The following is a 22,405-nucleotide window of genomic DNA, read 5'->3' on the forward strand; positions in this document are numbered from 1 at the left end:
GTCCCTAAAACTAGGCGCTAACGTCTGTGAGACCGCTGACTTGTGCCCTGGTTCGCTTACCTTCTCTCCCTGTGATATTGGCATTTGGTATGTGTTTCGTAATTATTTAATTACAAAATCAATCACCTGAAAGCACACCAGACAAGTTTCCCCTCCGCTCACCTTTTTCCTGAAACTTCCCTTCCCTGCACCACAGAAGGGGCACCCCCAGGGCCTCCCCTACATTCAGACTACACCTGGAATCCTGAGCTTATTTTCTGGTGCCTCCGTCTAGGTGAGACACAAAAATTAAATTAAATTAAAAATCTGAGATGATTCTGAAGAGAGTGGCCAGGTTAGTGAAAAGAGCCAAAAGGAACAAGGTGTCCAAATGCTGTCCTGATACACCTGGGAGGTTAAAACGTGAAAGAGAAATTGGACTCGATTGCATAGCTCAAGGCTTAGCTCTACAACCATGAACACAACAGGCGTATGTTGGCTCATCGTTGGAGAGAATTTTAAAATAGATGCCTTGGGGGTAGTGAGACTCCAGTGGGTGGTTTGGTTCTTGGAACATCGAAGTACTATCAGTCCCTGAACTTTTATAATTATATCATTTAGATGAACAGCCAAAGGACAGATCACTGAAGGAAATCAACCAGCAGGTTCCTCAGGAAACCGCACATGACCCGAGTCCCAGGATGGTCACCCTGTTTTTGCTGGTGATCGTCTCTCTGTTCTGCACCAATAACGGTAAGTCCTGGGGACACAGGGCAGCTGGTTGTTGGTTAAGAGATAAGCAGATGCTGGGGGAAGAGAAATTTCCAAAATTGGCTTTGGGGCTTTGGCAGATTTATGGGAGATCGTGACAAGGAAGACTTTTCTTCTTTTCACAGGTGCACTTCGGGAGTATCTGACAGGTATGACCATGCCTCACGTCCTCGGTAACAGGTCATTTGTGACATTTTTAGAAGTAAACCTCCCCTCCATCCTCAGAGAGGGCTGGAGTACATCCTTACTGTAGAATCCTAGGAGTTTTCTCTTCTTCCAGACCTTCCAGTAAGAAAGCTAAAATCCCCTTTGTGACTCCCTTGCCCTTTTTACTGGACAAAAATCATCTAGATTTTGGGTCGACACGGGGCTAAATCCTTGGGGGTCGGTAGATCAATTTTACAGGAACTCCGACCTTTGGAAGTCATATCCAACATTTGATTGACGTCTGTCCGTGCTGCCTTTCGAGAGATTATCAAAGAATTCAATGGCCTGAGAAAGAGTGGGAGCCACTAGGTTTCAGTAAATCCCTGCCGAGAAGCTTCCAGGCCTGGAGAACCTTCTCCGGAGGAGATTCTCTAAGCACCTCTTTCTGTGTCTGGCAGAGAAAACAATACTGTGTCATAAATGTAAAAACTTTCACCTTGGGATCTGCTATACCAGCATGAAGCACTGCCAGCTGACGCACCAACAGTCCTGTGCTATTGAGAACATTTACTTACTTACGAAAAGAGGTAGCGTGGGGGACAGAGTGGCCGAGAAAGACCCCCCCCCCCCCAGAAATGAGGCTGCCCCGTGGCCCTCGGAGTGTGTGAGCGGGTGGGATGGGCTAGGATGGGGTGACTCTCCAGAGGGCATGGCAAAGATGCACTTTTCCTTAAGACGACAGGAGCCACGAGGAAGCCGATGGGCCTCGCTGGTTAGGGAATGAAATCCATGATCTGGGTCAGTAACGGGTGGGCCCAGCCTTGAGGCTGATTTGGGCCTAGGGGGAAATTAGTGAGGCTCAGGAGAGAGGTGGTTCCTGGGAGCACGGCAGGAGGAAAGCTAGTCCTTACAGCTGCATTCCCTCCCTCTCCCCTCCTCAGGGCGGAGTTTATACTATTATTCAATACTGTCGTGTATGACCAACTGTGAGGACGTCAACTTCTTGGGTTTTCAGAAGAAGACAGAGTTAATCTGTTGCAAACATGATAGTTATTGCAACATCCCTCAGGGATCCTAGCTCTGCATCTCTCCTGGATTCCGGCTTCTTCTCCAACTCACCATCCCCTTTATTTCTTCCCCCAAAACCTGTATTTTGCTCCCCTTGTCTAACAATGGTAGAGGGCGAGAAAGCCAGCTGGGAGTGAAAAAAGGAGCTGTCATGAGATGAGACAGTGGAGGGTAACTGAGTCTCATTAATTATGGAGCAATACACTGAATTTTTGCAAATCTCTGTCGCTCGCATCTGGCAGGGGGTTTGGGTTTCCTCATGATGGTGATGCCATAAATAGGGTTGGGTTTTAAATTTTTTAAATTATCACCTCCTGTAGGGACGTGCAAAGAGTTGGGTCAAAATAATCCCAAGCTAGTACTGAGAATTCTGGGACGGTATTTTAATCGTTGTTTATGCCCAGTCCTCTGGGTTGGGATTCTTTGGGGTAGCCCGACACCTCCAGGCCCTCTCCTTTTGCTCTTGGGTTTTAGACATAGAAGAAGACTAACTCCAGCTGCCCAATTTGCTGGCAACACGAGCCACACCTTTCTCTGATGGAGCTCTTTGGTGGGGGGGTAGAGAGTGGGGGGGTGAGGTGGGGGTAGGGCGGGCAGGGAGCAGGAATCGAGCTAGGAAACCTGGGCAGGCGTAGGGATAAAGCATCCAGGAAAACGTGAAGGGCATTTCAGTTTGTGGAAACTAAGATTTGAGAGACAGTTTGGTTTGGGTGGGGTTCTGATGGCCCTGGCCAGCCAGGTAGCCAGGTAGCTACAGCACATGATTGAACTAGGAACTGACTTGAGAATGGAGACCTGGAGCAAGGATGGCCACTCAGTTTCTTTTCATAAGAATGAAAGAAAAGCCTGGCCGGGCGTGGCTCAGCGGTTGAGCTAATTGGGTGACTTGACAAGTATCACACAGCTTTCCAGTTATTATTGCTGCATAAGAAAATTATTATGTTCACTGGATAGCCACATGCAAAAGAATAAAGTTGGAACCTGGCTGTCTTAGTCTGTTTGGGCTCCTGTGGCAACAACGCCGTAGACTGGGTGGCTTAAACTATACACATGTCCTCCTCGGTGTCCTGGAGGCTGGGAAGTCGAAGATCAAGGTGCTGACAGATCCGGTATCTCTTTTTTCCTTTTTGAGACTACCCAGATGTTTAATAAATGTGGTAAAGATGCTTAATCTCATTAGTCCTCAAGTAAATGCAAATGAAAAGCACAGTGACATCATGGTGCACAGCATCAAATTAAAACAAAATTTGCCAATAGGGCTTTTCAGGGAGCACACACACATGTTGAATAGTGATAGTTCCCTGGGGTTGGCAACTTTGGGGTAGCTCCAAGCTTGCTCTTCTTTCCAGTGTCATGACTATAATTTTCAATACTGACATTACCAAGTGTTATAATATCTAGAATGGTAAGACTCTTCTACACTGCTGGTAAGCGAGGAAATTGGTACAACTGCTTTCAGCAGTGCCTACCACAGCTGAACGCGTAGCTTATGACGAGCGATTTGACTCCTAGATATATACCCAACAGAGACACGCGTGTGCACCAAAAAAAATGGATACGAAGAGTCAAACCCACATTCCTGGTAACAAACTGAAACTTGAAATAAGCACAATATCTCACCAAGAGTAAAGTGGGTAAACTGTATATATTCACATATGTGAATACTATATAGCAATGAAAACATGAACTTGCAGCAAAGTAGGTAAAAATGACAATTACTATGTGAGTTAAGAAAATATCCGAAGTCTCTTTTAAGAAAGTATTAATGCTATTCATGAGTGATCCATGCTCAGGACCTCATGCCCTTTCAAAGTCCCACCTCCTAATACCATCACATTGGGGGTTAAAATTTCAACATATGAATTGGGGGGAGGCACAAACATTTAATCCATAATGCTCACTTCACACCAAATAGGAAGAAAAAAAGTCCAAGGCCTAAATGTAAGAGCAAAGGCTACAAAACTCTTAACAGAAAACAGGGGTAAATCTTCATGGCTTTGGATTTAGAAAAAAATTCTTATGTTTGATACGCAAACCACAAGGAACAAAGGACAAAAAAACAGATACACTGAGCATGACCCAAATGAAAAACTGCTGTGTCTCAAAGGCCATCACCAAGAAAAGTGAAAAGACAACCCACAGAATAGTAGTAAATATTTTCAAATCATAGACCTGAGGAGGGTTTTATATCCTGAATATATAAAGAACTTCTACACCTCAACAAAAAAAAAAGAAAAAAACACACCAACTTTCAAAATAAGGCAAGGACTTTAACAGACATTTCTACAGAGATACACAGGCAGCTAACAAGCACATTCTATTCACAATACTATTTGGTGATAAAAAGAAACGAGCTGTCAAACCATGAAAAGATACCAATATATTTTAAATGAACATTGTTAGGTTCACAAAGCCAGCCCAGTGGTAGGAGGTGCTGTTACAGAATCGGTCCCCTAATCATGGGACGACAGGATCGCTGGCTAACAAAGCCTAGGTGTCATCGCTTAGTCATCAGATACAACGTGGGCACAGTTACCACAGGGGACAGCCAGACGAGATGGTAGCCACGGGAGCCTGGCCCAAAGGCCTTACGGAGAGAAGCAATAAAACATGGTACTCCTAGGGTCGAAGTGTTTGGGCATCTCGCAAGGGTAGTGCTTGATGTGTCCAATCAAAAGAAAACAAGAACGAATGAACAGCATCCTGCTTTCAACCGACCCATGGAGAGTGACAATCCTTGACTCAGATTCGAACATGAGCTACTCCTCAGACCAAAGAACATTAAACCAATGGCCATTATATGGTGCAGTGCCCCCAACAGATAGAAACATGGGTCTGGGGACCAAAGAGTGACCTGGAAATTACTTGGCAATTTGTATCTGCTGCCCTTGAAGCCTGAGGCCTAGAGGGCGAAAGGCCAAAAATCAGAGTGTGGAGTCAGGAAAGTTTATTGATCCAGAAGGAACCTACCAAGACAATGAGAGCTCTAACAGTGCCTCAAACCCGTCTTGCTCGCTGGGCTAGACTAAGGGATGTTGGGGGTTAAGGGGAACAGATGTGCGGATGTGTTGGTGGGGCAGGTGTTCACTGGAGGACCTTGGACCTTGGCCATTGAAAGTAAAGGACGTCAACACTGGACCTTCCTGGACAGCAAACCCTTGGCTGCTGAAAGGGTTCCTGTGTTCAGGTTCTGGTTATGTCCTGGTCTTTTTGGTGTCTTGCCAGGGCGGGAAATGGACCTTGGTTCCTGGTGCAGCTGGAAGCCAAAGGTCTCTCCTCTGCACAAGCTTCGGCTGCATGACTCACGGTCCTGGTCAGCTGTCCCCGAAAAGCAGCTCAGCACCCCATCTGACAGGATAAGGCCATTTGAGCTGGCTCCACAGTAACACTATTAGCTTAGAGCAGCACCCTTCTCCTGAGACTTCTCTCTGGACCGGAGGAGCCACTTCACCTAGAAATGCCTGCCTTTGAGGGTAGCACAGAAAATGACTGATCGATGCCCATCATGATCCCCTTGCCTCGAGATGGGTTAAGTCTGCGGTGCCAGTTTCGCTCCAGCACTCCCTGTGGGATCGGCCCGATGCTTACGCTCAACGCACATTGTCGCCTGGCCTTTCCGTGCCTCCTGGGCAGGTTACACCTGCAGGCACTCTTCAGGAACTCGCTTGCACTAGTTTCTTTTTTATGATTTTTCTTTCTTTCTTTTTTTTTTTAAATATATCTTTATTGATTTCAGAGAGAGGAAAGGAGGGGGGGAGAGAGAGACAGAAACATCAATGATGAGAGAGTCATTGATCGGCTGCCCAGCCCGCAACCCGGGCATGTGCCCTGACTGGGAATCGAACCCCGATCGCCTGGATCCTAGGTCGACACTCAACCGCTGAGCCACGCCCGGCTGGGCTATGATTTTTATTTCAGCTTGCATGTTTAATTATGTCTGTACATACATTTTCATCTTGTTTTTAATTTGATGAGGATAGGAATGGGAATCATGACTGCCGTGTGGTAGGGACTAACGGTGCCTGAAACATAGGATGTTTTAAATAAATGCTGAAGAAATTAAGGAAGGGTCTGGAGAAGAGAGAAAGAAGAAGACACAATATAAGTATGAAAGAAATGTAACTTTCTTTATGCTGTTTTAATAATACCATTTAATCACCCCTTCCAGGCCCCATCCTACCATTTTGTTAAGAATCAGTTTCAATCCTTGTAACTAATTCTTTTCAACTCCCACTTTTTCCCCCAAGGTGCTAGAACCAGACATAGTAGAGGCCCGAGTGTGTGTGAGATGGAGGTGGGGGGTGGGGAGAAGCATCTGGCCATGGGGACAGCTCTCCAGAGAGGTTACTGCTGAGATGTCTAGTGGCCCGGCCCACGTGGCTTCCTCAGATCCCACAGATCTCAGCTTCCTCTGCTGTGCTTCGGGCATGGCAATGTTTGTGGGCTGCTTCTGGCCTCACCTCCCTGGCAGCTTCCTGCGGCTCTTCCCTGCTTCAGGGTGGATGCCTTCCTGTGCGTTTGCCAGGAAACAGTGTACAAGCACTATTTCTTGAATCCCATAGATGCCTCTTTCTCTTTTCCAACCCCCAACCTCAAAAACAGCCTCCTTATATATATATCTTTTAAATCCTTACCCGAGGATATTTTTTCTATTTCTTTTCATAAAGAGTGGAAGGGGGATGGGAGGGGAAGGAGAAAGAGAGAGAGAAACATCGATGTGAGAGAGACACATTAATTGGTTGCCTCCTGCACGCACCCCGACCTGGGCCTGCAACCGAGGAATCGAACCCCGGACCCTTCAGTCCAAGGGCTGACACTCTAACCACTGAGCCAAACAGGCCAGGGCAACGGTCTCCTTCTAGAACACAGAAGATCTTTCTCTCATCAGGGCTCTGGCCCAAATGTCACCCTACCTTATCGCCTTCTGCCCGCTCTGGGAATGACGCTCACGAACAAAACTTAGGATGACTCGGGCCATCTCCCGCTTTGCCGCCCCCCTCTGCACGAGGCCAGGGTTATGCGCTTTGATTGGAGCAGAATAGCAAGGGAAATACCAACAGGAAGAAAAAAAAACACGTTAAAAAATATGAAAATAGACTGCCAGAGAAGAAAGGGGAGAAACCAGGCAAGAACTGCCCCGGCGCCGCCTTCCTCCTCGAGGCAGCTCAGGTATTCGGGGAAAGCGCTGGCATCGGCCCGCGGGGCCTATCGACCCTGCTCTCCTGCTGCCCCCTCCAAGGGGCCAAGACAGAGAATCTGAAAAAGGAGAGAGCGTTTCCTTCCACGTGCACAACGCAGGGCCGTGTGTTTGCAAGTTGGAACGTGTTTATTTAGGAAGGCATTATGAAGAGGCCGTGGCAACAGTGTTGCCTAGAGATGCCACGGCAGGGCCGGCAGGGCCTAGAGGACTTCGTTGCAGAAGTCGTAAGACCTGCAGCACCTGAAGTTCACCTGGAACTCGTTCCACTGTATGTGGTCCACATTGGCGCACTTCTTCAGGCAGCCCAGGAAGCTGAACTGGAGCATGCCCTCACCTGCAGAAGGGGGGGATCCCTCAGCAAAGAGGCCCCTGCAGAGAAACAAACCCCTGCCAGAAAAACAGCCTCACGGAGCCTAAGGCTCTGTTATTCAGACGTGAAGAACTGGGAGCTGCTGCAAGTTAGGGGCTTCCCAGGCGAAAGGCAATGCTAGAGGAGTGAGAAAAAAAATGATTGGAGGCGGGGAGAGTCGGATAGCAGCTACCCCGGGGTTGCCAAAGCTGGAGGTTTCCCCTGGGAATCAGCACTGGTTAAAGCAAGAACTGTAAATGCCAAGGGATCACTCAGAAGAGAGGGTAGGTAAAGAGAGACATGAGGTTCAATCTGAGCCATCAAGGGGCCACTTAAGCCTGTCTCTGTTGCTGCCCGCGGCCCCTCTATTTCCACAGCTGAAAACCACCCACAAGGAATTGCAGGCAGGGACAAAGACACAGAGCCGCCCTCCCCGCCCCATACCCAGCTGTTCTCCGGCCAGTTGCCTCTCCTCTGTTTTCTTCAGGCTTCTCGAAAGACTGGGTCCCTTCATAATCACCCTCATCTATTTGCATTATGCCCTGTGATGGGCGTAGAGATACCGGCCACTCCAGGGCTGAGGCCTCCCGCAGTAAAGGCAGGCCCCCTCCCTTTCAATCTCACCGACGTGTCCCTGTCTCCTTCCTCCGCCCCTTCTTGCTTCCCCCAACCCACAACTTACTTGTGACAACCGTCCCAACCATGCAAGCCTCGTCCAGGGCTGCAATGCATATCCCCCTGCCTTTGGAACATTGCTCTCCTGGAAACTGCATGTGGCACATCCTGCACTGAATAATATCTATAATTTGGACCACAGAGTAGAGAAACGGAAGTGAGAGCAGATCTCGCATGCCCTGAGAGGACTCACCTCCCCTTTCAGGCTGGAATTCTGCTCCAAGCCTGGAGGGTTTGGCCAGAAACCCATTAAGCATGGGCACCTGCCTCTATTAACATAGGCTGAGCCAAGAGAGGGACCGGGGCTTATGGTCTCAAGAGTTTTAGTCTGGGGGGCGGGGGGGGGGCAAAATGGGAGGGGAAAGAAAGGAAAAGAGGAACAAAATGAAGACAGATCATCAGCTCAGGTCCCCTTCATACTCACCAGCAACATGTTCTTTATCAAAAACTATGTAGTTGCGGTTGGCTGTGCTGGCAAAGAGAGAGAAAACATGAAACAAATCTGCCCTTTTGCCTTACCCCGGCTTAAGACCCTTTTAATCCTTGTAACGCACGGGGTTCACTCTGTGCTCTTCACCTGGGGCCACCCTAAGCCATTTCTGTCCTTCCAAAGCCTGAGTACCTATCTCATGGCGCCTCTGTGCCTTCCCCCTCCCCTTAATTCTCTCCAGCTGGACAGGGCCTCTCGGCTTCTAACAGGAGGCAACACAGGCCAGACGGAGATGGGTAAGTACACTTTTGGTTTTGGGGTTTTTCTGTGCTTCATTCACTTCTTTTTAATGGACCCCACGTGGCTTTTACCTACCTGTCTGGAGCCTGGCAATGGGGAAGAGCATTGGAAAGTCATTAAGCAGTTGCACTTTGGATTTGGCCAGCGGGTGCCTGGAACGTTTCCCTTTCTACTTGCCCTTTATTGACTCGCCCTAAGCCTTTCAACTGCTGTTCCTGTTATGTGGTCAATACTTAAAGCCAGCTCTTTCCCCAGCCCCATCCTGCTGGAAGAGTCACCTGGTATTGAAATCCAGGGTCTTTCGACCCCCAATGTCTGCCCCGCCCCTCTCATCTGTCCCCTCCTTCCCCCTCCCGCACCACTGATCCATTTCTACTCACCCACATCATCTCTGTTTGAAAATGACCCGGAGAGTACTGTTGGGGGGAAAAAGATACACCCCTGTAGACCTCATTTGAACAAGCCCCACCTCACAGCTTCTGTGAGCATTCTCTCAATTCCTTATAATGCACCAGTTTTCCCCTGTAAGGGGGGCGCTGCAGCTTTGGTGAGACCCCAGGGACACTGGTGGAAGGCGTGGCATTGGAATGACAGTGTCTGTCGCCACAGGGGCCCCCTAAGAGGGCCTCTGTGTGGGAACCCTGACCCGTTTCAGGATCCTTCCCACTTCCCTCCCGCCGTCAACCCCAGGGGCTCACCTCTAAAGCCGCCCAGCAGCAAGGGGAGCCCCAGCAGCAGGGCCCTGCCCATTTTGGAGGCAGAGAGAGGTCAGGGCGGGACGCTGCACGTGCCTACTTATGCATCTGCCAGGTCGGCCTTCCCGGGGAAGGGCTAGGGGCGGGGACACTGTGGGAGTCCTTCAGAGACTCTCCTGCTCCTAGGGAAGCCGGGGGTGCTGTCATTTCTCCTCTTGGCAAATTGCGGGGAGAGGGACTGGCGGGGTAAATCCTGGACCTGACTTATGCCAGTCCTGTCACTCAGGCTGTTTGAGGCCAAGTTCCACGGTCTTCTCATGACACCACACTGCGGGAGAGCACAGGGCGAACCGCTGGGCAGGTGGGGCTCGGTGCCATCCTCCCAAGGTGCCCATTCAAGCACAGAGCACGTGCCTGCAAATGCGCAAAGGCTGGGCCCCCTAGAATGGGGAAGATGACAGGTTAGGCTCAGAGGCATTGACAGGACTCTCCGGGTGGTGTAGCCCCCCACTGTCAGTCACCCCGGGGGTAGGAGATGAGAGCTCAGGAAGAAACTGCTTCCCGGCCTTGGAATTCCCAGTGGTTGAAACTCAGACTCTTGTTGTTAATCTTCATTCAAGGATATTTTTTTTGCAATGATTTTGAGAGAGAGAGAGAAAGAGAGAGAGAGAGAGAGAGAGGCTGATGTGAGAGACACATCGATTGGCTGCCTCCCACATGCTCCCCGATAGGGGCCGTGGATCAAACCTGCAACCCAAGCACCTGCCCTCGGCCAGGACTCAGCCCCTTCTGTAGATGGGCCGGCGCTCTAACCGCTGAGCAACACTGGCCAGGGCAACACTTAGACTTTTGTTAGAGGATAGAAGTTGGGGACTATTTCTCCTGGAGGGAGGTAAGCTGGTCCTTCCCACTGGACGTCCGGCCAGGTATTAGTGGGCTTTAGCTCAGCTCTGAGAGTGACTATGCGTTCAGCGGGGGAGGTGGCTGAATGTAAAGGGCCCATGCAGGGACCGAGCCAGTGGGTTCTAAGAGCAGCCATATCCAATACGTTATTCTGAGTTTTCCATTAGCCCTCCCGAGGTGGCACACAGCCCTCTGTATTGCTGAGTTTATGGCATATTTTTACATATGTCATAATTGTAAAAATAACCTTACATATGTCAGATTATAGAAATAATCTCTTTGTGTTCAGAGAGACTGTCCCTGACCTGTTCGTTGCAGCAGACTCCCCCCTGTTATTTCCTGCGTGTGTGTAGGTGCGCATGTGGGAGGCAACCAGTGTGTCTCTCTTGATGTGTTTCTCTCATATCGATGTTTCTCTCTCTCTTTCTCCCTTCCGCTCTCTCTGAAAAGCAATGGAAAAAATATCCTCGGGTGAAGGTTTAAAAAAAAAAATTAAAGTCAAGAGGAGGAGGCCTGGAACCATTGTTCCAAGAACAGCCTGGGACCAGCCCATGGGATTAGGGGAACAGAACATCTCCTTCTTGGGCCTTGAGCGGAGATCGTTTCTCACCATTAAGGTCCAGATGGGCAGCAAATGAAAGGTGGAAAGCTTAGTCAGGTGAGGAAGGGAACAAGGAGGACTGACTAGAAAGGAGCACTGGGGCTCTGGGCACTGCTCGGAGGTGGGTGGGGAAGAAGCGGAAGCTAGTACATTTAGAAGACATGGATATGCTCAAGGAAGAAACCAGCTCTCCTAATTGCAAAGACTTAGCATGTGCCAAAATGTTGAAAATGCAAGGTTAGGGAGAGGACATAGCCTCCTCTCCATGTCTTAGAAATTTCCGGAAAATGTATGTTCCCACAGAAGTATAAGAAAGTGAGACTCTTGTGACACCTCCACACCCCCCTTCATCCCGGAATAATTCCTCCCCCAAACAGAAGTCGGGGGCACATGTCCTAAGGCACTGCGATGAGTCCCCTGGAGTACCCAGGACTCTCTAGCTTCAGACTTCATGAATGAGCCAAAATTCCAATTACGCAATACAGGGTCATCAACTATAGTCACCATGCCGTGCCTTATATCCTCAGACCTTACTCACCTTATGGCTGAAAGTTTGTGCCCTTACACCAGCCTCTTCCTACTTCTCTCACCACCAGTCCCTGGCAACCACTTTTCTGTTCCTTGTTTCAATGAGTGTGACTGTTGTCGTTTTAGATTCTGCATAGGTGATAGAGACCATGAAGTATTTGCCTTTCTCTATCTTCTTTTACTTAGCACAATGTCAGGTGATGGGTGTGGTTGTTTTGTTGTTGTTTTTAAATATCTTTATTGATTTCAGAGAGGAAGGGAGGGGGAGAGAGAGACAGAAACATCAATGATGACAGAGTTGTCATTGACCGGCTGCCTCCTGCATGCCCCCTACTGGGGATCGAGCCTGCACGCAACCCGGGCATGAGCCCTGACCGGGAATCGAACCGTGATCTCCTGGATCCTAGATCGATGCTCAACCTCTGAGTCACGCTGGCCGGGCAGGTGATGGGTGTGGGGGAGAGATCCTGTCACAATGTATGCGTATATCACATCACCATGATGTATACTTTAAATATTTTATAGTTTTGCCCATTATACCTCTAAATTGTTGAAATTTTTTAAAAAAAAGAAAAGCTGCATAAGCTCTGGTGACAGGCCAAGTTGAAGCCTCAGCTCTGTTTCTTAGCATTGTGACCTTGGCAAATCATTTAACCTTTCCGAGCCTCCACTTCAAACCCTGTAAAGTGGGTAGATCAATGCCCCAAAGAGACAACAGTCGAGGGTCAATGTCTCCGAGTTTTCCTCAAAGGCCTCCCTCAGAGCGAACCGAGGAATCAGCCACCCCAGCCACCCTGAGCTGGAAGCAGCGTGATTGCCCCGCTGCTCACACTGAGGGGCTTGTCCGGCCACAGCAGAACTACCACCCGAGTGTCCACAAGAAGGCAGGGCACCGACTTGCAGCCACAGCTGCTCACTGGAGCCACGGGAGGAGGGCAGAATCAGTCGTCCGCTGCTCCCTTGAGCTGTGAAAGCCACTTGACTGACATTTCCAAATCCACGTGTGAGCTATAGAGTCAATCTGAGGACAAATGATAGCTCGCTGCTTAAAAGATTATAATAGCTAAAAGGAGAGGCCAGGGGTGCACCAAAAAGCCCCTGGGCTTCAATGTTGATGCTTTTAGTCTTCCTGGGTGTTAGCATTTTGGCCTTTTGAATTCCTGTCATTCTATAGTACATATTTTTGAGTGAAATTAACCTAGAGACTCTTTTTTTGCCTTAGTCAGAAACTGTCCTTTTTCTCTTTAGTCACCTCTTCCTTATGCAAATGTCTTGGTCGGGGCCCCGCGTGGGCTCTGGAATGGAGAGAGGAAGCACAACACCCACTGTCTTAGAGGTGGGGGCCTCCCACTACAAGTAAAGGAAATGCACCTTTTATAGCTCAGGGTGCAACTGGCAGAGCAGGAGGCAGGGAGGAAAGTGGGGCTCCATCTCCGCCCCACATCCTGTCTAGTGCACATTACTCAGCCCTCCCTGGAGCTTGGTTTCCTGCCACATCCCCCTTTCCCAACATATATGGACTGGCTCCTGTTCCTCCTGCTTTTAGGAGCCCTTCTGGTTCTGTGCTGGCCTTCCACAGACGGTGAGTCCCTCAGAAGGGAGCCAAAGTGAGCAGGGCGAGGGGACAGGGAGTAATGTCCTAGAAAGTCCTGACGAGGAGGAGCAGAAGCTTCAGGGACAGTGTTGGCTGGGTCCAGACCCCTGAGCCTTTGGCTGCTGCAAATTCCCTTCCCTGCTGTGGAAACTCTTTCCGGGCCCCTGCTGTGCCTGCTGTTCAGTAGCTTCACCAAATGTAACCCCTGAGTGATGGGAGGGGAAGGGCTGATAAAGAATCATTGGGGGGCAAGTTAGAGAGCAAAATACATATGCTCTCAACTAAGACCCAGGTCTTGATAAGTAACTTGGAATAGAGGCCCTCCTCTGCCCTCCCCCCTCTGCCTCCCGAGTCTTCTCTCTCAGACAAGCTTACCTACCTCTACCAGCCATACAATGCCTATTTCAGGGTCCCCTTCAGAAGCCACAGACACAGGCTGAGCCTGAAAAGAAAGAAGGGAGAGTGCTTCCTGGTAACCCCATGACTCCTAAAACCAGGTTCCTTGAAACAGATCTGGGCTGCGCAGGGAGAGGCCCCAGAGGTGGGATGAGAGAAGCCTGGCAAGCCCAGCGTCCTGGCCTCAATCCCCTCCCCTGCCGTGGCAGCCCTCTTCTCTTGCCCTAACTATTTGGCATCCCTTGGTCTCACCCCATGGTTCTAATGTCCAGATCCTACAAGATTTCCACTCTGCACCTCCTGCGATGAGTTTGTTGGCAAGACCTGCAAAAAGAATTTAGGTTCCTGTCAATCCAGATATCCTGACTTCGCGTGCCAGACCACAGAAGTATACGATCAACATTATACTGGAGGTGGGTGAGGGCAGGAGAGAAAGGAGGGGTGGGAGGTTGCATTTTGTGATTTGGCCTGGCAAAAACAAACACACAAAAAGAGCCTTAGATCTGGAGTCAGAATTCTTCAGTCCCACCAGCTCTGGCATGAACGCAGCTGATGGTCTCGGGTATCCTTCTCTGAGTTCAGATTTCTCATCTGTGCAATGATTGAGCTTCGATGGATGGCCTCCAAACCCATCCATCTCTGACGTCCAGTGACTGCATCCCTGATAAAGTATAACTGTTACAGCTCCTTAGCTGCAAACGCATGTGGGTGTTGGGGGCGGGAATGGGTCGCCCTGGAAGGAGACTGTCCCTTCTGTGGAAGGGTCTTCGAGTCTCAGGCTCTGCCTGAGGGGACAGGAGGGAAGGGAGGGACTGCCCACTCAGCCACATACCCCATCACATCCCAAGTCTAACTTGGGCGTCTCTGTTATTTTCTTACCCTCTTCAGAATACGTCTACCGATATTCCATCCTGGGCTGCCCCAAAAGGTGTGTGGAATATATCCGCATCACCAACAGGAAGAAACACGTGTTCTCCTGCTGTAACGAAACCTACTGCAACAGCTTGGCAGTAAAGGATTTGCCACTGGATGTCATCCCAGAAGAGATCTCCCAATTCGACTGACCTGCAGGGACCTCGTCCTGGTCGTGCCCTGCCCAACCTTCATAAACAAGCATCAGCATGCAGGAAAGCCGGCACCCTCAGCTCCACCGCTGTCTCGAGAGCCCAGAGGCCCAAGAGAAACAACCTGAGGGCGAGGAAGGACTGCGGTGCAACTTGGAGATGGGCCTGGGCCAAGTCAGGCCCACCAGGCCTGGCAGTCTGGTTCTGCTCTTCTGGCGGGGACCATACCCCAAGTCTAGGTGAGACAGTGGGCAAGGCTGCACTGCGACACCTGGGGGCCCTGGATGAATGATAATAACAACTCTCATGAACAATAAGACCAGATGCAGGGCAGCTTGTGCACAGGCTGTTTCCATGGTGGACCCTTCAAGGAAGAAGGGACACTGGGCAGAGAACGTTCTGGCAAAGGTCCCCAAGTCATTTCATGTCATCTCTCAAATGTATAGGATCTGAAATCCCATCAGGCCCCTGACATTCTAGGCCTGGGGAGGTCCCAGAAACAAAGAGGACCTGACAGACGGGGCCTGGATTTCCACGGGGGGCCCTCTGCCTTCTTGGGCTGGGTGGGATGAGGGCAGTGGGAAGAAAGTTTCTCCGGCCACTGCATGACTTAAGTATTAAAAAGCACATATTCTGAAGGAGATTGCCAGGTTACCTGAGTTTGAGTCCCACCACTCCGTCCCCCCAGCCCTAAGGACCTTGGGCAATTACTTAGCTGCTCTGCACCACAGCCACCTCCTACTTTACACCCTTGATATGAAGCTGAAGTGAGTCGATAGCTTTTAGGTGCATATTAAGCACAGGTGTTTGACGTTTCTTTTTTTTTAAAAATTTTATTGATCTCAGAGAGAGGAAGGGAGAAGGAGAGACAGAAACATCAGTGATGAGAGAGAGTCATTGATCGGCTGCCTCCTGCACGCCCCCTGCTGGGGATCGAGGCTGCAACCCGGGCATGTGCCCTGACTGGGAATCGAACCGCCATCTCCTGGTTCATAGGTTGACGCTCAACCACTGAGCCACACCAGCTGGGCTGTTTGATGTTTCTTATCACCTATGTGCCAAATGCTGGGTTGGACACTTACCGATCATTTCATAAACCTTCCAATGCAGTAGGGAGATTATTATTTCCATCTTCACAGATGAAGGAATTGGGGGTCAGAGAGGTTAATTAACTCTGTAGTGTGCAGAGCAGGTAAGTGGCAGAGCTGGGATGCACACAGAGGCATCTGCCCGCACCCCTACTCTACACCTCCGTGCTTGCCTAGCAACCAGCGGCCTGTGAGTCACACCCTCACCACGGGAACTGTGGTCCAGCCATGGCTCCCATCGCCTTCATCGCCTTCCATCCAGTGGCCCTGGACTCCTAACTTTGGCCCAGGTCTCCTTTCCCAACTCTGCCCAGAACTCTGCTGTCAAGCTCACCCCTGCCTCCCTCACCCCTGGGTCCTCTTAACTGTGTGGCCTGTTGAAGTCAGAGCCTCGGTGGAGAGAACAAGCTTTGGCTCCCAGCAGCCCCAGGCAGGTGGTAGCGCCCTGCCACTTGCTGGCTGCAAGACTCTGGGCAGACCCTCAGCCACTCTGATGCTAAGTGTCTCTCCTGTACCGTAGAAATAACAAACCTCCTTTATATGATCATGTGACAGTGAAAAAAGACGGGATATATAATGAGCTCCCTGATGGTGCCTGGAACACAGGGATGAAGAGTGGAAGCTGCTGCTACTTTTCCTACTTACCAGGCAAATTTATCTTCTTTAGCTTGTATGATAGTTCTGTTTACAGATGAGGAATCTGAAACTTAGAGGTGGAATCACTCGCCCAATGTCACCCAGGTATTATCTGCCTGGGATGAGCTAAACCGAGCTAAGAGGCTCCATATACCCAGCGCTCTCCACTCCTAAGGCTGCCTCAGCCTGCAGGCCCCTTGCGGGTTCCTCGCCCAGGCCCTGTCCGGGTCCCAGCAGTGGCATGAAATGACTCAGCCATAAGAAAACCAGGAGCAGGAAAGTCGGACACAGGCTTCCCACCCGGATGGACCTGGGCTCTCAGTCACGTATCACTTCGGGAACATTCTCTAAGCTTCCTGAGCCTTCGTTTTCTCCGCTGCAAACTGGGCTGTTGAAACGTCCTCGTGTGGCATTTGTGAAGGTGAAAGATAGAAACATATCACTTTACACAGGGACTGGAGCATGTTAACTGCCCGATAGGAAATAACAGCATTATAATCCACAGTCATGTTACTATTTAAATCCAAAATCGAAGAGAATTCTACGCGGAAACAACAGAAAACCAAGAGGATGTCGGTTATTGTTTAAATTGTGGTAAGACATAAATGACAAATTTACTATTTTAACCACCTTAAGCGTACAATTCAGTGACAGTAAGTACACTCCCGTTGCTGTTTAGCCCTCCCCCCTCCACATTTCCAGATCCTCTCAAGCAGAACCTCTGGCCTATGAAACAATAACTCCTAGGAAGGGCTTAACAGCAAAAATATATAAAAACTCACACAACTTAGCCTCAAAAGAGAAAACAACTCCATTTAAAAATGGGCAGACAGTCTGCATAATATTTTACCAAAGGATACACATAGGGGGCCAATAGGCACAGATTGTCCACTGATCATTATCGAGGTGGGGAGGGAGTAATAAAATGCAGGACTTCTTTGGGTTTTTGTTTTGCTTTTATTTTTATTTTTATGAAGTGTAGACATGTTTCTTTCATTTCCTCTTCTGCTTTTCAAATCTTTAATTATGGCCAATCATAAATAAATGTTACTACCTTAACCGTTTCTAAGTGCACAGTTCAGTAGGGTTAAGTATATCCACATCGTGGTGAAGCAGGCCTCCGGAAATCCTTCACCTCCCCAAGCTAAAGCTCTGCACCGGTTCAATACCAACTGCCCCTTCCCTCCTCTCCCAAGGGCCTGGCAACCACCACCCTACTTCCCGCTGCTGTGAGCTTGACTCCCCAGCACCCTCATGGAAGGGGAATTACATGGCATTTGTATTTTGGAGACGGTTTCGTTTCACTCAGCATAATGTTCTTAAGTGTCACCCATGTTGTGCCATGTGTCAGGGATTTCTTCCCCTTTAAGGCTCAGTGATATTTCTTTCTATGTGCACACCAGGCTCTACTTTCCCATTCACTGGCTGGTGCGCGCTTGGGCTGCTCACGCACTTTGGCTACTGTAAATAACGCTGCCACAAGCAAGGGCGTGCAAATAGCTAATTGAGACCCCGCTTTCAGTTCTTGTGGATATACACGCGGAAGGGGAATTGCTGCATCACATGGCAATCCTGCTTTTAAAGTTTTAAAGAACAATCATGCCCTTGGCTGCACCGTTTTACATTTCTGGCAGCAGCGGCCAAGGGTTCTGATGTCACCACATTCTTGCCGACACTTTTGTTTGTCTTTTTGTCCGTATTAGACATCCTGCCACCGTGACCGTGACCCATCCATAGGTCTTTCTGATGAGATGAGATATAACAAGTACACCCAGCTTAAATACACTGGAATATTTGGGTTTGATTGGCTTCGGTCTTGATGGGGTTGTTGCTACCTTCCAGCATTCAATGCCAAGCCTCCCACAATGACTAATCCTACCTGATTTCCCTTGTACCTCCCATCTCAGTTCAAATATATAGGTAAAAATCTATAAGATATATTTAAATTTGATATTCTAAAAAAGGTAGGTTTTTAGACAATTTTTCTTATGACTGAAAAACACACCTAAATAAAACACACAGAAAATGAATTTCATTTATTTTGTTAGTCTTTTCAAGAAAATGGTAACATGTCCCATTCATTTGTTTTAAATTATGAGAGGAAAATAGTCAATAAGTAACACAAATACAAATAGTCTCCATTTTCCCATAGCAAACAGCAAAGGAAAAGATAAAGGGCTAAGGACAAGAGATGGAAAGGAAAAAGAAAAACAAAGATATTGACAAAATGAGCAGAAAATATTACATAAAAGGAGAAAGAAATATACATTGCTACAGTTACAATGAGATTTTTCCATTAAACAAATGTAAAACACGAAGAAGAAATAAATCTTTCTTTGCCTAAAAACATACTAAACTCACTCTTCTCACAAAAAAATACTCTGTCACTTTCTCACTTCTTCCCAAACTTCTTGGAAGAGTTGCCCATACTCACTACTTCCTCCTGTCATGGTCCAGCCATTTCCCAATACACTGTAATGTGGCTTCTGTGACCATCGCCCATGAATCTTCCTGGACAGTGACTGTCACCCACTTTTTTATGCTGGGTCTCTCTAGTACCTATGATTCATCCACCCCTGTTCAACTTCCTCTCCCATGGGACAACCTCTCTAGGTCTCATAAGGTGAACTTTCAGTAGATCCCAAGTTTGTATGTAGCATCTAAAGCTGATGATCCCATCTTTGTGCTTCAGGCCCTAGAACATTCTTGGACTTTGAGGCCTCTCTGTCCATCTACCAGTTGGACGCATTTCCCTGAGCTTTCCACTGACCCTCAAACTCCTGGTGTGTGAAAGGAACCCACCCCCTTTCTGGGCACATTCCAGTCACTTCTAGGTTGGAAGGAGTAGAAGGAAGGCAGCCAGAGAAATGCAGTGATGGTGAGAGACCGGGAAATGCAAGGCGAGGAAGGCTGATGGTGACTGGCAGATGCGCATGAAGCAGAGGCCTGAAACAAGGGTGGATTAAGAGTGTTTTGTGTCATAGGGAAGGAGCCGGTGGCCAAGAGAAAGTGACGAGGAGAATGTGGAGGAGAGAGCAGGGCCCTGCACGCTCTTCAGGAGCACGTGTGGAGGGAGATAGGACCAGAGGCGCCGGGGGCAGGAGAGGGCGAGTGGACGTCACCCTAATGAAGAATTTCTTGTTTCTAAAGCTTGTATTCCTTTCCTATTCCCTGATATCTATTACAGAAATCTTGACCTTTGCAACAGAAGATTGAAATCTTCAGGGCCCCAAGAAAATAATTTAAAGGTATACAACTATCTGAGCAGTCCAATTCAGTGTGGTTGTAGGTCCACCCACCTGGAAGAAAGGAATTCATATTCAGTGCCAGAGGACAATGCTTAGAACTCAAGTAAGAGGACCTTCCCCAACTGCACCGTCTCCAGACTTCAGACACAATCCCATCTCAGCAAGGGCTTCCTCGGACTGGAGAGCCCCTGCCCAGTGTCTAAAGTCAGAGGTCTGCTCACGACAAGAGAGCCTGGCTCAAGTTCATTACCTTTCTCATAGAAAATGAAGAAATCTCTGGTTCTGCATCCAGGGCCTTGTTCCATGGTGCAATTGCCCTTGCCCACCAAACAATGACCATGCCTTAAATTTTTGCAGACCATGCATAATGTCTCTGGATCTGTGGAAAATAGACATAAAGTTTGATCCCAGGGTTGAATGGGCTGAGACCAAGAGGGGTTAGGACAGTGAGAGGGCCAAGGACTTTAAGGGAAAAGTATGACCTTAAATACCTCCTCCAATATACCCTTAAAGCCTGGAAAGCTTCCCATCAGATGATGTCCATTTATTCTTTCAGTATATGGGACTTTGACACAAGGTTCTTGATTCCATTAAAAATAAAATGAAAGGGTGGACTTCTGATCAAGATGGTCACGTAGGTGAACGCAGTACTCAAATCCTCCCACAATTTCATCAAAAACACAACTAAACTACAGAACAAGAATCATTCAGAACCCCCTGAAATCTAGCTGAATGTAAGTCCTAAAACTAGGCATTTAAAGAAGAAGCCACATAGAGATTGGTAGGAGTGGGGGACATGTGGAACAGGTTGGTCCCACACCCACGTGCGGTGGTTTAAAGCTGGGAGGGATATCTTGGCTGCAGAGGCCTCCTCTGAGGCTCTAGGAGTTCAAGCCCCACAGCAGATTGCTTAGCCCAGTGTTCCAGTGCCAGCAAGAGAAGTCCCCATAACTTTTGGCGGTAAAAGCCAGTGAGGCATGCGGCTGGGTGGGATGGAGTGCTGTAGGAGTCCCAGGCATTTCCTCTGAAAGGGCCCATGCACAGACTTACTTGGACTCACTCCCTCTGAGTTCCAGCTCTGGGCAGCAGCTTGAAAGGAGCCAGGGATATACATGGGGAAATGAATTGTCTGTCCTCAGAGCGAGAGTTGGGGGGCAGCTTTCTGCCAGAAAAAAGTGCTGGTAGAGGTCCTTGTTTCTTTTCTGAGACCCCCCCACACACACAGAGCCAACAGGTGGGTGGCATAGCTGAGACTCCATCAACCTGGTTCACACTGTTTATTCATAACAGGTGATTCCCTGAGGCCCCACCACACCAAATCTTCAGGGCCATTCAAGCCGTTTTCAGTGGTTTTTTCCATACAACTGGATGCTCTTGCCTCATGCTTTGGACTTTCCTAAAATCTCTCAAACTAGCAGCACTTGTCCTCTGCGAACCCCTTGGCACTTGTTAAGTGGCCACAGACCCAGCACTAGCAGCAGCTCCCCTTGCTTCACAGCTTGGACTCTCCTAGGCACCTCCAAGCCCAATGCAAGCAGCAGCCATCTGCAGATTGCTCTGGAGCTTGTGCCAGGCAGGACACAGGTGGTGGCTGACTCCTGGGAGGCGCCTGAGCTAGTGCACCCATTGGAAAGCTTCAGCCAAGCCAGATTACAACCCTACCATCTCCATTAGCAAGAAATTGAAAACCTACTAGAAAAAATGACAGAAAACTTCCCTAATCTGATGAAGGCAAGAGACACAAGTTTAGGAAGTACAGAGAGTCCCAAACAAGATGAACCCAAAGAGGCCCACACCAAGACATGTCATAATTAAAATACAAAAGGTTAAAGACAAAGGGGGACTCTTAAAAGCAGCAAGAGAAAAGCAGTTAGTTACCTACAAGGAAGCTCTCATAAGACTGTCAGCTGATTTCTCAACAGAAATTTTGCAGGCCAGGAGGGAGTGGCAAGAAATATTCAAAGTGATGAAAAGCAAGGACTTACAGCCCTGGACAGTGTGGCAATGGTTAGTCTTGGCCAGCGCACCAAAGGGCCATGAGTTTGATTTCCAGTCAAGGGCACATACCTGGGTTGCAGTTTGATCCCCAGGCCCAGCTGGGGTACATTCAGGACACAACCAATCAATGTCTTCCTTTCACATTGACGTTTCTTTCTCCCTCTCCCTCCCTCCTTTCCACTCTCTCTAAAAATCAATGGAAAAAAATCCTCGGGTGAAGATTAACAACAGCAAAATAAGAAACCAAGATTCCTCTACCCAGCAAAGCTATCATTTAGAATCAAAGTTACAGATAAAGAACTTCCTAGACAAGAAAAAGCTAAAGGAGTTCATCACCTCCAAACCAGTATTACATAAAATGCTGAAGGGTCTTCTTTAAAAAGAAAAATAAGCCCTGGCAGGTGTGGCTCTTTTGGTTGGGCAACATCCCACGCACTGAAAGTTTGCTGGTTCAATTCCCGGTCAGGGCACATGCCCAGGTTGCCCACTCCATCCCTGTTAGGGGGCAGAAGGAAGGCAGCCAATCAATGTTTTGCTCTCAATCAATATTTCTCTCCCTCACTCTCCCTCTTCTCTCTAAGAATCAATTTTAAATCTTTTAAAAAAGAAAAAGAAAGATAAAAAATATGGACAATAAAATGGCAATAAATAAGATGTGACAAGGTTGGGGGGATGTAAAAAAGGTAAAGGGATTTAGAAGTACAAATTGGTAATTACAAAATATTCACAGGGGTG

At 48.6% G+C, this 22,405-nt stretch overlaps 2 protein-coding genes across 2 annotated transcripts; one reads left to right on the forward strand and one right to left on the reverse strand.

Moving 5' to 3' along the window:
- Nucleotides 1-680: 680 nt before the first annotated feature.
- Nucleotides 681-1,975, forward strand: PATE2 (prostate and testis expressed 2). Its single transcript, XM_016204237.2, has 4 exons — nucleotides 681-732; nucleotides 876-899; nucleotides 1,356-1,484; nucleotides 1,839-1,975. The coding sequence occupies exons 1-4, from the start codon at nucleotides 681-683 to the stop codon at nucleotides 1,973-1,975; spliced, it is 342 nt and encodes a 113-aa protein (XP_016059723.2).
- A 5,390-nt stretch (nucleotides 1,976-7,365) lies between these two features.
- PATE1 (prostate and testis expressed 1) lies at nucleotides 7,366-9,669 on the reverse strand. The gene is made up of 4 exons (XM_016204279.2): nucleotides 9,618-9,669; nucleotides 9,304-9,335; nucleotides 8,197-8,368; nucleotides 7,366-7,499 (listed from the first exon to the last, which is right to left on the reverse strand). The coding sequence occupies exons 1-4, from the start codon at nucleotides 9,667-9,669 to the stop codon at nucleotides 7,366-7,368; spliced, it is 390 nt and encodes a 129-aa protein (XP_016059765.2).
- Nucleotides 9,670-22,405: the final 12,736 nt, after the last annotated feature.

The sequence above is a fragment of the Miniopterus natalensis genome, chromosome 20 (assembly GCF_054644295.1).
Source record: "Miniopterus natalensis isolate mMinNat1 chromosome 20, mMinNat1.hap1, whole genome shotgun sequence".
Classification (NCBI taxonomy): domain Eukaryota; kingdom Metazoa; phylum Chordata; class Mammalia; order Chiroptera; family Miniopteridae; genus Miniopterus; species Miniopterus natalensis.

Excerpts from the sequence above, each read along its gene's own strand:
- PATE2 (XM_016204237.2), top strand. The coding sequence starts at position 681 with ATGGTCACCCTGTTTTTGCTGGTGATCGTCTCTCTGTTCTGCACCAAT. Across the intron at positions 733-875 it reads TCTGTTCTGCACCAATAACG|GTGCACTTCGGGAGTATCTG; the intron begins GTAAGTCCTGGG and ends TTCTTTTCACAG. Across the intron at positions 900-1,355 it reads ACTTCGGGAGTATCTGACAG|AGAAAACAATACTGTGTCAT; the intron begins GTATGACCATGC and ends TGTGTCTGGCAG.
- PATE1 (XM_016204279.2), bottom strand. The coding sequence starts at position 9,669 with ATGGGCAGGGCCCTGCTGCTGGGGCTCCCCTTGCTGCTGGGCGGCTTT. Across the intron at positions 9,336-9,617 it reads GCTGCTGGGCGGCTTTAGAG|TACTCTCCGGGTCATTTTCA; the intron begins GTGAGCCCCTGG and ends TCCCCCCAACAG. Across the intron at positions 7,500-8,196 it reads GGTTGGGACGGTTGTCACAA|GTGAGGGCATGCTCCAGTTC; the intron begins GTAAGTTGTGGG and ends CCCCTTCTGCAG.